At 43.8% G+C, this 18,143-nt stretch overlaps 1 protein-coding gene across 3 annotated transcripts in view; it reads right to left on the reverse strand.

Annotated features, from left to right (window-relative positions):
* Positions 1-18,143, reverse strand: part of LOC138299526 (phospholipid-transporting ATPase ABCA1-like) — a 2,649,159-nt gene that overhangs the window by 86,931 nt on the left and 2,544,085 nt on the right. For all 3 annotated transcript variants that reach the window (XM_069237840.1, XM_069237822.1, XM_069237830.1), the window contains one exon: positions 9,417-9,660. In XM_069237840.1, the coding sequence (XP_069093941.1) occupies positions 9,417-9,660 (244 nt within the window). The remainder of the gene's footprint in view (positions 1-9,416; positions 9,661-18,143) is intronic.

The raw sequence follows: 18,143 nt of genomic DNA on the forward strand, positions 1-18,143 counted from the left end.
AAATCTATCTGAGGGTATCAGGTAATTTCAAGACATTCAAAATAAAGAAAATCAGATTGCCCCTACCTAATTACTTGTATCTGCTCCCATCTGTATTTGGGGTTATCTAAAAGCATGCCAAAGATGGATGGTCAGAACATCTTAAAGCTATAAGAAAGTCGGATGAAAAGTGCTCCTCATCTGTACATCTTTCAAAAGAACGCAACTTAGTGGTTTTGAAAGATTTGAAATTAATAGACCTCAATCATGTGAAACCTTACAAACATTAGGGTGACAATGAGAAAATAATGAGTGCATGAAATGTGATGGAGAGAGAAATTTTAAACTTTATAAGGAAGCTTGGACATATATAATGAGTTTCACACCATGATATATCAATGTAAATTATCACCTTGTTCTTCAGCCTATAGTCACTTGACATGATGGAATACATTTTTGAAGCATTTAAATTTAACAATATTGATGAAAGGCTGTTGAATGAACACGACAATTGACATGGAAAAATATATCTCTTGATGGTGTTAAATTTAAAACCAGGCATATAACCTCATAAACAAATCCGTGAGTTGATGCTTCGATATCTGTTGCTCAATAGGGAAGTAACTGAGATCATAAGGTTAGGCAAGGAGGCCTCAAAAGCACAAATTGTTCAGTCAGGGTATGCTTTTTGCTTTTACTCTAATATTTTGAGATTTGTAATATATCTGATATTTACCTTTTAAATTTGGCAAATTCTTTGCTCAATAAGGATGAACACTTTAAACTGACTAAGGCACTTTGTTGCCCTTTGATATGTAGAATAACCTAGGAATATGTTTGTCTAATTTAGAGTAAAAACTGTATTAACTGTTTTTAATTCATGATTAATATCTAGCCTATTGTATATATGACTTTTTCAACAGAGACGTGCAAGAATAATAGTTTCCTATATTACTGACCATTGTCAGGAAATTATGTTTAATTGATTTTGTCATGTCAATGTTTGTTTTCTTTGTTTTTATTTCTTCCTTCAATTTACTTTTCATGTTCAAGTATTTTCCCTTTGACCTCCATGGTGAAGCAGAAGACTTAATTTGCTAAACATATGTTGGCCAGCAAGTAAGATGCTGTTCGGTTGATTCCTACTAGCAGTCATTTTTCAGGTACACATAACTGTCAGGTACACATAACTGTCTGTATTGAGAATTTTAGAGATGATGTTAACCTCCAATTACTTAAACATTCAGATTGGTATCTGTGGTTAATATATTTGCAGTTTGTAAGGTCATTCAAGTTCATTGTAAAAATTATGAGTCAAAATTATTATTTAAGTAGAGTTAATATTGATTTTGGCTCTCCATCACCACTTACAATAATATAATGGTCCTGTTAGAGTTACTGACTGGGTGGATCTTAGCTATGCTAGCATTGGAGGCATGGTGTTTGTCCTTTGCCTTCAATTCTTCTACCCCTTTAGTCTCCCTTGCAACTAATGTTTATTTATCTAGCTAAATCTAACATGCATTTTGATGTATCTACACAATGTTCTGTGGGCAAAGTCCATTGGTTAACAATAGCTGTTTCTCTTCCCTGGAATTCTGGAATTCCCTGCTTAGGTAAACATGCCTCACCTCAAACTGACACTTTGTGCTTGTTCAATGAGCTGCTGCTATGCACCCTGAGATTTGTAATCAGTGGACCATGCTCTGATTATGGACTGACCCTCATACTCTGTGGTATTTTCCCTCATAGAGGTTTCCCTGTCCAGATTCCTTGTAGCTTTAAAAGTTTGCATGTGTGTCTGGGACTAGAAAGCAAGAGCAGCCCTCACTTGGTTTGAAGAAATGCTGGCTGTGGCCCTCTTACCCTTTACAGTTCCAAATAGAGGTGACTTCTGTGTGCCTTTGGGGAGACAGTGCAGGCATAATAATCCACCATGTAAACACTGAAGAACGAACACCAATAAGTCAGGTATCCATGCCACGTTCAAGTAGAGAATCTTGTGGGACTCTGATAGGGAACCAAATTTGTCAGTCGGTGCACATGCACCAATTTCCTTGGACTGCAGCAATCAAAATGCTCTAGGGTGTAAAGGGGGTTATCCGACCATGCCCATGGTTATTGACTGGAACTCAGTAACAGTTCTTTAAGTTTCTACTGCACTGTATAAGCAGGAACAATGATGTTATAAAATGTTCAATTAGTGCCACATACATTGAGGAAGGTTTCAGACTTACAAGAGAAATGTCTAGTAGCGTCCTAAGAGGAAAGAACAGAAGTCATCTCTGGGCAGGTCACTTGGTCCCTGACATCACTTTCAACACTCAATTGGTGCTAAGTCCTTCAAGCACAGCTCATTCTCTTCGTCTGGATGCTGGTTCTTAGGTTATTTTTGACGCAGGTCCTCTCTGTAGTCAAACCTTAAAAACCCCTTTCTCCTTGTGACACTCCTTCTCTTAAGCCTCCTTTTAAGCACTTCCATCAGTCTGAACTTTTAGGCCTGTTCCTTAATTGTTAATGGGGCTAGCTGCCAAAGACATGAACCGTAGAACTCAAACTTCTTCCCCAGTCCATTGATGTTGACAGTGAGAAACCCCTTGAAGGCTGATTTGAGGATACTGTCCAATACTTATATTGGGCTTGCAGACTAAAATCTGGATCCTAGAGTCCTTCGCCATCGTGGGTTATGTCTGATTTCAGGCTGCTCACATCACTCTAGCTACTCAGCAACTTGCATTTACTATGCAGACTTAGCAGGAAAGATGTTGGTGCTAGGATTTGCTTGACAGGCTTGTGAGACAATGTAACAAAAAGAGCTGGACTTCTCTCACCTTACTCATACACATAGAACATCTATATATACACCTCTGAGAAATAATGGAGGAGGAAGGGGGCAAAGACTGTCCTTACACTTCATCAGGCATCAATCATCCTCCTTCTTTTCTCAGGTGCCTAGTCCACTTCCAAGAGCTGTCAGGAATGTTACAGAGGCTACCTAAAATTTACATGCCAGTTTGACAGGCTCTGTGCATCTTCTATTTTGTGAACTACTGGTATATAGGAGACTGAAAATGCATGCCTGAGTTCATGCATACATACACAGCCTACAAACTCCATGCTCATTGTTCCATAGGATCACAGAGCAAACATGCATGTGAGACCCAAGCTTGATATAGATGGAGTGCAGGACCCATGTGAATGGGATTAGCAGAGCCCTTTATTACCAGATGACGCCAAAAGGCCATTCTCCCCACACACGTCATAGGGAAAAACAACATCATACATTTATAATACATTGTTTGCACCACTGCAGAGTAAAATAATCACTCTCAACAAAGGAAGGGTCACTTGGCATGCTCTCCCAGAAGACAAATCCAAGGTATGGATCTCAATCCATTCTGAAGGCCCTCAGCATACACAGAGATTTCTTGAGTGTGCTGAGGTCAAAAAACTATCAACAACCAAACAAATAACAAACATAAGCAGGCTTAGCAATAAGCTAACTGTGATGTCACTAGGTATCGCTATAAACTAGATAAAGAACGCCCATCACATTTATGAACTGAGCCCCACAAAAGCCTCTCACAAGACATAGGGATTGATTGCGATCCAGGTGGATGGGGTTACTCTATCACAAATGTGACAAATTTACCGTCTGCCATATTATGATTCCATTATATGATATGGAAATCGTAATAAAGCAGACGGAATATCCGTCACAAGTATTCCATCTGCCAAGATCGTAATCAGGCAGAGTTTTGGCTTTACAAACACTCATACTTTGTGTCTGAATGTTGGAAAGTGGCTTATTAGTAGTTATAGGTATGAACTCACCACTAGCAATGAGGTCACAATCACAAAAAAGGTTCAATCAAGATCGGAGTAAATTAATCCCTTGCTCACACCCTGATAGATGACAACAAGCAGTCAGGCTTAACTTAGGAGACCGGTATGTAAAGCATTTAAAAACACCAATACCTTAAGTAAGTAAGACACAAAAAATAAAAAGTCAACACAAATTTATGACAATAGAAAATATTTTTATTTTAAAATTACACCAAAACGAATAAATCCAATGTAGGGAATCGGAGATATGAATTCTTAAAGAATAAATATTTTTAAAGAATAAATAAAAAATGGGCTTTCTAGTGCTTTATAACCAAAAGCACGAACCAGGTACATTTGGTCGCGCTTGACCGGAACCAAGTCACAATTTGAGGCCAACCGCAATGAACCCTGCCCAGATACACTGAGAGGGAGGCCTTGTCAAAGTTTTACCTTCTGACTTAGTCGTTTTTTCTGGAGCTTTTTCTCTCATCGCTGGAAGAGGCTTCATGTCAGGCCGGGCTTTCATGCAACGTCGTCCACTTGGTTCAGCACGGGCTCCCGGTCAACTACTGGAAGTCTTGTTGATAAGAAAAAGCCCCGGAGCTTCAGCGGGACATACCTGAAATTCAGGCCGGGTTGCAGTTCGGCGTCGGTGGCTTAACTCTCGTCGACGGGTTGTCACCGTATGGAGCATTTTTCCAAATGTTCTCCAATCTTCTGCAAACTTCAGGATCTCTTTCCATAAGTCCTCATTTGGGTCTCCAGTGGTCCACAATGCCAATCCAAGGGTCTAGAAGCTCTGAGATGGTCCTTAGAAGGTTGGACAATGTTTTTTAGAATGCACTTGGCATATCCTCAAACATTCAGCAGAAGGTGGTCAGCTGGGTTCTCCTTGGTGGAGATGTTTCAGGTGAAGTTCTTTTAAATTGTTGCTGTCACAGATTCAACTCCTTCCCTTTTTTGAAGCAAGGCAAAGTCCTTAGAGCTGTAGTTCCTCAGTGTTCGGCAGGTGCAGTTCTGCATAGTGCGGTCCTTTGGGGATGCAGGCCAGGGTTACAGCAGGGCAGTCCTTCTTCTCCTTGTAGTTCAGGCAGTGATCTGAGCTGCTGGGCAACCCTCCCATATTTACCTAGTGTTCTGGGCTGGCAAGAAAGGGGCACCTCTGACCAATGGGGTGCAGGGTTCCACCTTCTAGAGTGACCACTTCCTGTGAAGCGTGGCAAAAATCAATACCATGAAGCACTATTCTTTCAAAATTCAGAATTGAGGACAACCATCCTTGGAGTTAAGATCTGACTAAGCCAGCCCACTGGTGTGGTTTATTTCCCTAATTACTCTTCTTCCAGTCCATTGGCTAATCTAAGTACAGGGGCTCCCATTTGGCTGGGGTGGCAGGAAGAGGAGGCGGGCCTGTGTCCTGTTCTAAGTCTCATTTTCCCTTTGAAGACCAGTTTGGCTACCCAGACCCCTTACTGCTTTTTGCTCTGCAACTTGCAGATATCCACCCACCAGTTGTTCCATTGTCACAATGCAGGCCACTTCACATGTCATTAAGGCAGCTTGGCTCAGCCGGGCAGAGGCTGGCCAATCAGAGAAGAGCAGTTGGAGAGCTAGATTTTGGCCTAACAGAGAAGCAAGCCCTAACACTTCCTTTCTGTGTTAGTTACAATAAATCTAACAGTGGACAAATGTTCGATTCATTCTAACTATTATTTGGAGTCCAAGAATGGGAATTGTAGCCCATTTCTAGCTAAAATTATACTTTAATATAGTTTTCCAGTGGCAGTTTTTCCCTCACCAGGGCATATAAAACATATTTTATCATGTCCCTGCTTATAGTTACAAGGCACCCTACCCCTGGGGCATTAAGGAGAGACCTCAAGGGTGACATATGTACAAATAAGGTAGTTTGAGACTTTGGAAGTACTTTTAATTCCAAAGTGCATATAATTTAATTTTAAAAGCATCCTGCAAAGCAGGGCTGTCTTTAAAATGACAGCTGTCACTACAGCAGTGCACAGTAGAGAGCAATAAACCCACTGGTTCTCTTGTGCTCTCTGCACTAATATATACTAGAGACCTAGAGGTAGGCTGTCATAGCCAATTATAATTATACCTAATTTTCATGTCCCTGGGTCTGGTTAGCAGAGACCAGGGCACTGTCAGAGTTAATAACTACTAGTATAAGTCAAAAGTGGGGGTGATCAGGGCAAAAATATGACTTTCTCCCACTGAATATAACTTTTAAATAGTAACTTAATACTGACACATCTAGCGCCAAAGTTATAGAGTTTACGTTGTTTTCTGGAGGGGAAAACCTACCTTGTGTGAATGAGATGCAAGGTAGGTGTTCCTGTCCAGAGAAGGACGATATGGCCTTTGCGCCATATTTATCTACCCCCCTTTGCTAGAATCCAGCACGGGGATGGGGGCCTTAAATAATGGCGCTAAGCTTGCTTAGCGCCATTATTTAAAACCTGGGTCTGGGCAGGCGTAGGGGACCTGTAGGCAGATTTCCATGGTCGGAAGTGCCCATCCTTGTCCCCACCCACCCCTACCCACACATGGCGGTCATCTAAGGATGGGGGACCTATCCAAGGTAAGTCCGGGTGAGTATTTAATTTTTTTTATTTCCAACACCGCTCGGGCCCTGATTTAGGGCCCCTTGCATGGCGCTGGCCCCAATGGCCATGCCCAGGGAACATCCGTCCCCTGGGCATGATCATTGGGGTGATGGGCTGGGCTCCTGTCTTTACTAAAACAGGAGCCATGTCCATGGGGCTTGTGCACCAGAAAATGTCGCTACACTGCTTAGAGGCATTTTTTTTGCCTCTAAACAGTGTAGCACCATAATTTGGCCCAGAAGCCCTGGTTCCCTCTACACCACCCCAGCCCTGTTTGCGTCCTTTACAAGGACGCTAAGAGGGCCTTAGCACCGGCTAGCGCCATTCCATGAATATGGTGCCCGGACGGTGTCATGGAATGGTGTTAGCCGGCACTATACTATTTGCCCCAAACCTGCATTGGCACAGGTTTGCAGCAAAAAGTATGAATCTGCCCCTAACTGTGCTGCTATGAGGCGGCAAAGTAACTGAATCTGCCTGGAGAAGGGTAATACCTTGGGTGTGGGCAAACTCCGACTCCGACTTCGTTGTTTTGACAGTTCTTTCACTTGAACATCTATGTATTTACTATATTTTTCTATTTTTGTATTTCTGAATTTGCCTTTTTGAATCTGTCGTGTTCATAGTTTTTCCACATAAAGTGCGTAACACAAAATATGAAAGTCACTCTTTTGTGTCATTCTCTTTATTTGGAAAATAAGTACTCACATTTTGAACTCCTTTGGCTCCTATCAGTGTGACTTCGATTGCTGGATTTATTGATTAATTACTGCTGCATATTGACGGCCAATGATAGCTAAATTATCTCAACCTGGATAATGATCCCGCATATACTATACTTATCATGCCTATGGCCTGACTGCTGTTTGTATAGGTTGGACTGCGATATTAGAACCAATAGAGCCACACAGCTTGTGCAGAAGTTTCCTTGTCTGCATTTGACAAGTCCATACGTTCTCACATACATCTAAATCAATATACAGGAGGTAAACTGCGCACCACAACAATATATTCCAATAACCATATGGGAAGGATGCTAGACCTTGGCCACACCGTGCATTTATCCCCTCTGGAGGCAGAGATACCTTTCATAAAGCCTTCAGTGCCAGCTCTGGAGGTGTTTAATAACATAAGTTTTTCCTAGTGAACAGACGGGTAATATTAGGCCCCTTTCTGACTAGTGATCTTCACTCCATAATTGCCTTCTATCTGGCTTCTGCAACAAACATTCCTTAAGGCAATTCAGAAATATTTCTACCCTTAAATTACTCTAGATCCTCTCAAATCTAGCCTTCGTCAGCACATTCTGCCTCAAGTGCCAATGGCCCCATGTTATTGCTGAGGCCCTTCCCAGCTTTTCACAGCCACAAGAGCACCACAACATTCTGAAATATCCATCATCCACCGGTGCGCAATGTAGGACCTTGTCCATATTTGGGTGACAAAAAGGGATCAATGTAACCATCTCATTGCTTGGGCAGACATTACCGAATGTTATGTGTGTATTCTCTTGATCAGTGCCATTTTAAAACAAAATGGCTAATCCCCTCAAAAAACAAATAAAACAATTGAATCGCCAAATCAAACGTAAGGGAACACAAATGAAAGGAAGCCATCAAACTAAAAAGTCACCTACCAAGCAAACTTAAACTCGTTATTGCTTGCTTGGTTTCCTTATTCTACTCAGTGTTTATATAATATCTTATTGCCCTTTCGTTTCAACTATAAATCCTTCTTTCTCATCCACTTTGTCCCATGCCTACATCATTTAAGCCTTATAGCAATAGAAAGTCCTGAAATATCTCTAAAGAAATCCAGGAAATCAAATATGTTTCTGAATCTCAAACAGAGATTTAAGCTTTGGGATGTGTAAACAATCATGCCCAAATCTTATGGTTCCTAGGATTTACTAACCACTTACAAATCTTACACAAATGTTCATCTAGCAAGCAATTGATTTGTGGGGTTTTGTACAATAAATGAAACAAAATTCAATAAGCAATCAATACCTCAGAAAGATTTTGACTTGGATGCTCTAGTGATCTAGGGGCACATGTACGTACCATTTTTCCTGTTGCAAACAGCCCGATTTGCAGAATCGGACCATTTGCGACAGGAAAAAAACATTTTGGTAAGTACAGAGCCTATTTTGTGATTCGGTAATCTATTTACTGAATCGCAAAATAGGTTTGCGAGTCGCAATTCGGAAGGGGCGTTCCCTTCCTAATTGCGAGTCGCAGTGCAATGCAGGATTGTTTTGTGACCGTGTATGCGGTCACAAAACAATTGCAGTTAGCAGGGGAAGGGGTCCCTATGGACACCTTCCCCTTTGTGAATGGCAGCAAAAATATATTTTCAGAGCAGGCAGTGGTCCCATGGACCACTGCCTGATCTGAAAAAATGAAAAGAAAACTTTTCATTTTTGATTTTGAAATGCATCTTGTTTTCCTTTAAGAAAAACGGGCTGCATTTAAGAAAAAAAAAAAACTGCTTTATTTAAAAGCAGTCACAGACATGGCGGTCTGCTGTCTCCGGCAGGCCACCATCCCTGTGAGGGCGGCCATTCTCAATCGGGTCGCAAATTGCGACCTACCTCATGAATATTCAGGTGATAGGTCATTTGCGACCTCATTGGGAATCGCAAACAGTGTAAAGTACAGTGTTGTTCATCCGGTTTTGTGACTCACAAATTGTGAGTCACTAAGACTCACAGTATGCGAGTCGCAAAACCGGATCTTTGTACATGTGGCCCCTAGTTGTTTTCCTACAGAACACAACATTTTCACCCATACTTTTGCGAAATTAGTTTTAAGGGGAGATGTCAAAAGAAGCAAAGCTGAAATCATGAACAGCAACATATGTTATTACGAAAGCAGGTATGTTATCTTTTATCATTCGCTTACTTGCTATGTTATCTGGAGAAGGCATAAACTGTCTCCTGAATAAAACGCACATTGAAGACGGACATTTGACTCATGTCCTTACCTGGTCCAAAGTTGTCTGCGATACTGAATAATCTTCAATGTTGAGCTGTGCTTTGTTTTCAGTAAAGGCACTAAAAATGGCTGACAACGAGATTAGGCCAAATGGCAGCTGGTACTGCAGAGTATTGTGATGCTTCTCCTTCAGCACACTGCCAGGGAAAGAGGATTCAACAAAAGCCTCCACTGGTTGAAGCTTTGGAGGCAATCCAGCAACTCTTACAATGACTGTGTACCCCTCTCCAAACCTGCAAAAAAAAGCATGCGGTGAACTGACATTTTCACATAAATTACGATGGGTCAACTTTTTACTTTGTCAGGCTCGAAATAGGAACTTGTATTTGGTTAACATTTTTGTAAGGATACTAGAAGTGCCATTACAGCCATAAACACAGATTCAAAGATATGTTTAACTAAGTGCCTCATTCCATATGCACCTGTGAATCTCAGTGGAGCGAATAACTGAACTTACTGGCCCTATCGAGGTTACAATGTCTATGTTTCGAATGGTTACTCTGGCTTCTGAAAGCGGTTAAACACTTCCTGTGAAACACTGGTTGCCTGACGTTTTATCTTGTGAAAGGGACTGAATGAATGTACAAAGACACTAGTTAAGAAGAGGTCATTTGCCTCGTCTGCGGAAAAGAGAAGTTAAGGTTTAATAGAATTAGCCTTTACTTTCATTAATACATAAACACAGCGTTTCAAAGAGTTAGGTCAGTTGCCATAAGAAGCTGGTCTAGTGTGTGGTGAGTACCTAAGGTACTTACAACTTGTATCAGCTCCAGGTATCCCCTATTAGTGTAGTATAGGCAGTGTCTAAAAACCAGGCTCTCTAGACATAGCTGTGGATGAGCAGCCAAGGCTTATCTAGGAGACATGCAAAGCTTATGCAATACCACTGTAGTTACACAGCACTTACACACATGAAAAAAAACACTCTGGGGCATACTTATACTATGATTGGGCCAAATATGCATCATTTACTTTACACGAATTTGGTGCAAACTTAACTCCATATTTATGTTTTGACACTAGACACGTCTAGCGTCAAAACTTGGAAGTTAGCACAATTTTTAAGATGCGTGCACCCACCTTGCGTCAATGAGATGCAAGGTAGGCGTTCCCATCTAAAAAATGGTGCTAACCCCATAGCCCCATATTTATCCCCGTGCTGAAATGACGCACAGGTGGGAGGAGGGGCTCAATAATGATGCAAAGCTTACTTTGCACCATTATTTACTGCCTGGGTAAGACCAGGCGTTAGGGGACCTGTGGACCCATTTCCATGGTTAAACACCATGGAATGGGCCCACAGGTGCCCATCCCAAGCCCAGGAAGATCCTCATCCACACCAGAGGGACACCAGAGTTTGGGGGACCCCATCTCAGGTAAGTAGGGTAAGTATAGGTAAGTATTTTAAAAAAAATTGAAGTGCCATTGGGGGCCCTGACATGGGCACCCCTGCATGGCACTGGGTGCAATGGCCATGCCCAGGGGACCCTGGTCCCCTGTGCTGGCCTTTGGGGTGGTGGGCATGACTCTTGTCTTTTATAAGACAGGAGTCATGTGGTATGGATGGGGTTTTGCTTCGGGAAATGATGCTAAGCTGGTTTGAAGCATTTGTTTTGCCTCTAATCAGCCTATGTTATTTTTTGAGGCAAAATCCCATTCACCCGTACCGCCACGCCCACCCGGCTAACGTAATTTTTTCAGATGCTAGCCCACCCTGAGCGCCGGCTTGCGGGATTCCATAAATTTGGCGCCCAGCGATTGCAGAGGAATCCTGCTGGAATCTTGCAAGCTGAATCTGAGGAACCCCCCAAAAAGGGAGACCCTAAATAGCCCTGAAAGGGGGATTGGTCACTTAGCTGAGTGACCACCTATAAGGAGGGGGCCCTGACGTCACCTGCCTGGCCTGGCCGCTCAAATGCTCCCAGAGTTCCCTGACAACCTTAGAGTCAAGATGGCAGAACCCAGGGACCCTCTGGAGGAGCTCTGGGCACCACCCCTGGGGTGGTGATGGACAGGGGAGTGGTCACCACCCTTTCCATTGTCTAGTTTTGCACCAGAGCAGGGGCTGGGGGTCCCTGAACCAGTGTGGGCTGGTCTGTGCCCTTCAAAGCATACCAGTGGCTTGGGGAGGCTACCCCTTCTGAGTGAGTCACACCTATTTCCAAAGGGAGAGGGTGTTACCTCCCTCTCTCAAAGGAAATCCTTTGTTCTGCTTTCCTGGGCTTGATCAGATCATGCAGCAGCAGGGCAGAAACCTGTCTGAGGGGTGGCAGGAGCTGTGCTGCCTGTAAAACCCTGTAAGACTGGTGGTAGCAAAGCTAGGGGTTCCTCTAAGGAGCCCCCAGAGTGCATGGAATCATACTTCCCATACTTGCAACTGTATTGGGGTATGATTCTGACATGTTTGATACCAAACATGCCCAGGTTCGGAGTTACCATTATGTGACTGGACATAGGTAGTGACCTATATCCAGTACACCCGGAAAATGGCATTCTGCACTCACAAAGTCCAGGAAAATGGATCTGAAGTTTGTGGGGGCACGTCTGCTAGTGAAGGGGTGCCCTCACACTCAGGTACCTGCACCCTGCCCTCTGGGCTGAGAGGGCCTACCATAGGGGTGACTTACAGTGACCTGGTGCAGTGACCTGTAGTAAAAATGGGTGCATGCACCCATTTCATGCAGGCTGAAATGGCAGGCCTGCAGAGCCCTTTGCATGGGCTACCTACGGGTGGCAGAATAACTGCTGCAGCCCATAGGGATCCCCTGGAACTCCAATGCCCTGGGTACCTAGGTAATATATATTAGGGACTTACATGGGGGAACCAGTATGCCAGTTGTGGGATGAAATACAGAGTTTTGGGAGAGAGAGCATAATCACTGGGGTCCTGGTTAGCAGGATCTCTGTGGACATAGTCAAACACACTGACATCAAGAGTCCGTGCATAGGCGATATGCAGCACATAGTGCAACAGCACAAGGTGAAACAGAAAGGTTCTATTTCTTTGTAATTATTGAGCATTTCTGCTCTCTCTCTTTCACACATCATAATGCATCAAGTGTGGCCCTGCCCTGCATTCATTTTTTATTTTTCCAAAGTAAACTTGTAAAGAGATAGTTTGATTCAGAAGAAAATGCCTGTGATGTATCCCGAATTTTAGTCCTACACATGGTTGTAGTTTTCCCCACTCTGGGTCCGCAATGGCTGCCATGGAGGATCCGGGAAATGAAAATCAGGAGAGGTACCCCTGCTCACTGCGACTTGGACGCCTGCTGACAGACCGATAGCGAGGTCAAGGGTTTATGATGGCATAGTGACTCTAAATGAGGCAAGAGAGCCATTAAACTCTAAATAAGGGCCAAAGACTAACCTCCAAAGTGGATTGTGAAAACTGTGAGGCTGCATCAACTAGTTATCACTAAAATATTAAAGGGACATCTAGCTATACAAGTAAATTATACTTTGCACAACTTTGCACAAGGTAATGGTGAGAGGCATTTTAGTGGGGGAGAGGCGGTTGGCACCCAGTTTTCTATAACTTGAACAGAAAAAACTTTCTTCTGAAAACAATTCATAAATATTATGCAATTATCACAAGCAAAACAGGAAGACGGCTCACTATTTTTGAGTTACACATGAAAAATGCTTTTTTTTTGCTGTTTTCAGATAAAATTTAAGTAAGTTTTGAGCTTAAATCCTTCTGTTCCTCCATGCAAATGAGGGGTGCCAGTCAACACATTGAAGTGTACATCTCTATTTTAGCAGAACAAGCGTGAATCAAAATAATCACATCTGGAAAGTGAACATTGGCTAAAGAAAAAGATGATTAATACCCTTTACAATGTTCTCAGTCTTGTTTGTGCAGTGACTGTTTGCCACTGGAGCCATGTTTTCATTCCGAGTGAGCAGATTAAAAAGAAATAATTCACAAGCATTTTATCCCTCTGCATATTTCTGAAATAAACATCCAGTCCCCCCCAGAATGTCACCGCTTTATGGCTAGTGGCGGCTTGTCATCTAGTTCCGCACTCCGGAAACAAAAGCGGCCATTCTTAATTAAATCGTTTGAATTCATTAGGGCACAAGCCATGAAAATTTCAATGTGGCAGATCCGCGGAAATATTACACTCTTAATTAGCGGCTGTCTGCAATCTCAGCAAAAGCTTTCAGCCTGACCCTCCCCTCCCACCGATGTTTCCGATTCAAATAAATTGCTATTCATTAATGAAATGTTTCTTCAGTCTCATAAGCAAACAACCTTGAAATGCTGACTGACGTTTTCCACTTACACACCTATTGTTACTCCAAAGTATTCTTCCTTCGTAATTGTTAGTCAGTCACACTTCCTGTCACACAGGAGTATGCACAGGTGAGGTGCGACGCAGGGCTGGTGTTTGCTAGGATAGCTCCCTGGTAAAAGACATTTTGGCGCACTTCGGCTGCTAGTGAATAAAAGGAGGCAGCAAGAGGCCGCTTTTACGTTAACTGGCCAGTCCGTGGCAGAGCAGCATGGAGCATGTTTGTTGTCCTCTGAACACAAACATCTTTGGACTTCCCCTAAGTCACCAGGATCACCAACAGGTTAGTTCTGTGACGCTGGTGGAGGAATTGTGGGTGTGTGTCAGGAAGGATGAATGTGAAAAGGGAGGGCAAGGAAGAAAGCTAATGGTGTGTTAAAAACACAGCAACTGCGTGTAAATGAAGGATTAAAACCACTTTAAATGGAATCAATGGAGCAAGGTTAGAGGGGCACTGCTGTTTATATGGCCTTAATGCACACAGCTCCATGCGCCCCACTAAAGACTGGCCCCCTAGGCCTGGGTAGAGTTCACCCATGCCAAAGCTGGCCCTGGCCTAAATCCTTGATTATGAGTGCCTCATAATTTTATGATCTCTGTGCAATCTCCTCTTCATGCAGGGTTCACAATGACAAGAGGTGCAGAGTTCCCTGCACCTAAAAATTACCAGGTGTGATAAAGCCCATAGCCCCAGAGTTTTCCTTCTTAAATTTAGGGCTAAACTGGCAAATGTACTGACCTTTGTATTGTTCTTAAAAAGTGCATTTACATGTAGGGTCACTTAGGGGCACAGTACTGCTAATCACTCAACAGGGCGAGTACATCCGAACATGGCTTCTTGTTATATAACCATGTTTTACTGCCTTCCTCAATTTCAATAGATGATATTCTTGGTGGACAGCCAGTGGAACCTGGAACCTGGTTCCGTTTGATGATGCTGGCAACTGAAAAAGCCCTGACACCAACAATAAGGGCCTCATTTACAAGGTGCTTGCTCGCTTGCACAATATTAACTCCATATTTACAAAGTGATGATAGAAGCCTCTATCATCACTTTTACGCTTTTTACATCATTTTCTCATAGCATCAGATCCGGATGCGTCAGATACCGCCAATGATTTGCAAGTAGACATTCCCTCTTTAAATATCATTCAGACTGACACAGCCGTATTTACAAGATTTTCATGAAATGCATCAAAAAAATAACGGTCAGACCAGTTGTAAAAATGACACATTGGCCAAGTCAACCTGGCAAGCTCTAGGACAACATGGACCGACGTCTACTGCAGCTAAGCACCAAGAAGATCACAACCACCACCTCCATCATCACCACCACAATCACCACCACCTGCACCACAGAGGCAGTACAGGAGAAGGGGCATGTTAGAAATGGGGTTTTTGGCTGGCAGTCAGGTTACCCTCTGTCCAAGCAAGAACCCTCACTCTAGTCAGGGTAAGTCACACACAATCCAAAATTATCCTGTGCCCACCCTCTGGTAGCTTGGCACGAGCAGTCAGGCTTAACTTAGAAGGCAATGTGTAAAGTATTTGTGCAATAAATCATACAATAACACAACACAGCACCACAAAAATACACCACACAGTGTTTAGAAAAATATATAATATTTATCAGGATAATTGTAGGTCAAAACGAATAAAGATGCAATGTGAAATTGTAGAGCTATCACTGAAAAGTGATATAAAGTGTCTTAAGTCTTTAAAAAGCAAACAAAGTCTCTTTCAAGCACAAAGTACCTGGTTTAAAGTGGAAAATCTCCGCAAAGAGCCGCAGAAGAGAAGATACGTGAAAAAATGGTGTGTGCGTTGATTTCTCCCCTGCACACACGGACTTGCGTCGTTATTTTTCACGCGGGGAAGTCGTGCGTCATTTTCCGGCGCGCGGACAGTCTCTTTCTGTAGGTCGCGGGATTACCAGATGTCCCGGGGTCTGTGCGTGGATTCTTCGGCTTGTTTTCCGGCTGCACGTCGTTCCGGGAGGCTGTGCGTGGAATTCTCGTTCTCACGGCAGGCGTCGCGTAAATTTCCCCTCTGGAAGTCGGGCGGCGTTGTCCTTGCAAGGCCGTGCATCGAAGTTCTGGTTGCCCCGAAGGTGGCGCGTCGATCAGCGTCGGTGTGCGGCGATTTTCTCGCCGCAGAGCAAGCTGTGCGTCGAAATTATCGGCGCACGAAGAGTCCAAATGAAAAAGAGAAGTCTTTTTGGTCCTGAGACTTCAGGGAACAGGAGGTAAGCTCTATCCAAGCCTTGGAGAGCACTTTTACAGCCAGACAAGAGTTCAGCAAGGCAGCAGGGCAACAGCAAGGCAGCAGTCCTCTGTAGAAAGCATTCAGGTGAGTCCTTTAGGCAGCCAGGCAGTTCTTCTTGGCAGGATGCAGGTTCTGGTTCAGGTTTCTTCTCCAGCAAGTGTCTGATGAGGTAGGGCAGAGGCCCTGTTTTATGCCCAAATGTGCCTTTGAAGTGGGGGAGACTTCCGAGAGTGGCTAAGAAGTGCACCAGGTCCCCTTTCAGTTCAATCCTGTCTGCCAGGGTCCCAGTAGGGGGTGTGGCAGTCCTTTGTGTGAGAGCAGGCCCTCCACCCTCCCAGCCCAGGAAGACCCATTCAAAATGCAGATGTATGCAAGTGAGGCTGAGTACCCTGTGTTTGGGGTGTGTCTGAGTGAATGCACAAGGAGCTGTCAACCAAGCCCAGCCAGACTTGGATTGTAAAGCACAGAAAGATTTAAGTGCAAAGAAATGCTCACTTTCTAAAAGTGGCATTTCTAGAATAGTAATATTAAATCCAACTTCACCAGTCAGCAGGATTTGGTATTACCATTCTGGCCATACTAAATATGACTTTCCTACTCCTTTCAGATCAGCAGCTACCACTTCAATACTGTATGTTGGCAGCCCCAATGTTAGCCTATGAAGGGAGCAGGCCTCACAGTAGTGCAAAATCGAATTTAGGAGTTTTACACTACCAGGACATGTAAACTACACAGGTACATGTCCTGCCTTTCACCCACACAGCACCCTGCTCTAGGGGTTACCTAGGGCACACATTAGAGGTGACTTACATGTGGAGAAAGGGGAGGTTTAGGCTTCGCAAGTACTTTTAAATGCCAAGTCGAGGTGACAGTGAAACAGCACACACCGGCCTTGCAATGGCAGGCCTGGGACAAGGTTAAGGGGCTACTTAAGTGGGTGGCACAACCAGTGCTGCAAGCCCACTAGTAGCATTTAATCTACAGGCCCTAGGCACATATAGTGCACATTACTAGGGACTTATAAGTAAATTAAATAGTCCAATCAGGTATGATCCAAGGTTACCACGTTTAAAGGGAGAGAGCATATGCCCTTTAGCACTGGTTAGCAGTGATAAAGTGCGCAGAGTCTAAAAGCCAGCAAAAACAGTGTCCAAAATGTGGAGGGAGGCAGGCAAAAAGTTAGGGGTGACCACACTAAGGCTGTCAGGTCTAACAGGGCACATATATCAACAGTGTGCCTCACTAACTGGGCTCAAGGAGGAGGAGGTAATCACCCATTACCATCTGGGGATGGAGTCCATCGTACAGTTGCTACACCTCATTGCGCCAACACTATAAGCAACAGTCAACAGGGTTACCAACATCCCTCCACTCCTGGCTGTGCTACACATGTTGGCCTCAGGGTCCTCGAGGCAACAGCAGCCTCAGTGGCTGGAATCTCTCAGTCATCATTCTCCTCATTCCTATCCACTGTCCTGGATGCCATCAGCTGGCTGACACCCCGCTACATCCTCTTCTCTAACACTCAACAACTTCAGCAGGAGATCAAACAAGGATTCTATGCCATCGGTGGGTTCCTACATGTGCTGGGTACCATGGACTGCATGCATGTGCAACTCATTCCCCTTGCTGAATCTGCCCGTCTCTACACCAACAGGAAACACACACACTCCATCAAAGTCCAGGCCATTGTGGGTTGATCATCAATGTGCTGGCAAAATAACCCGGCAGTGTGCATGCTGCATTAATATTCTGGCACTCAATCATCAAACAATGATTCCATGATGGACAATATGGGAATGGCCTACTTGTACGCAAGCAAACAGTAAGTACCTAACAGACACAATAAAAATAGAAATGGGGGACAGAATACACAGTTCACTGTCTGCCTGCACAGATAGGGACTTGAGGATGAGGCCTGTTCCCCATACATGTGCCATGATTCCTGTTACATATGTAATGCAAATCACCCTGCCATACAAATTAACACATTGCAAGCCAGTTTTGTGGAGGTTGCATGATATCAAACCCACAGCAATGCATGGCAGGCAGAAAATCTGACCAACATCACTCTGTGAAAGGGAGGTGTACCATGCCCACTGGGGGGAGTTCCCATGTAACACACATGGTCAGCTGTCATGGCTCCCGCGCCA

This window comes from Pleurodeles waltl, chromosome 1_2 (assembly GCF_031143425.1).
Source record: "Pleurodeles waltl isolate 20211129_DDA chromosome 1_2, aPleWal1.hap1.20221129, whole genome shotgun sequence".
Taxonomy (NCBI): domain Eukaryota; kingdom Metazoa; phylum Chordata; class Amphibia; order Caudata; family Salamandridae; genus Pleurodeles; species Pleurodeles waltl.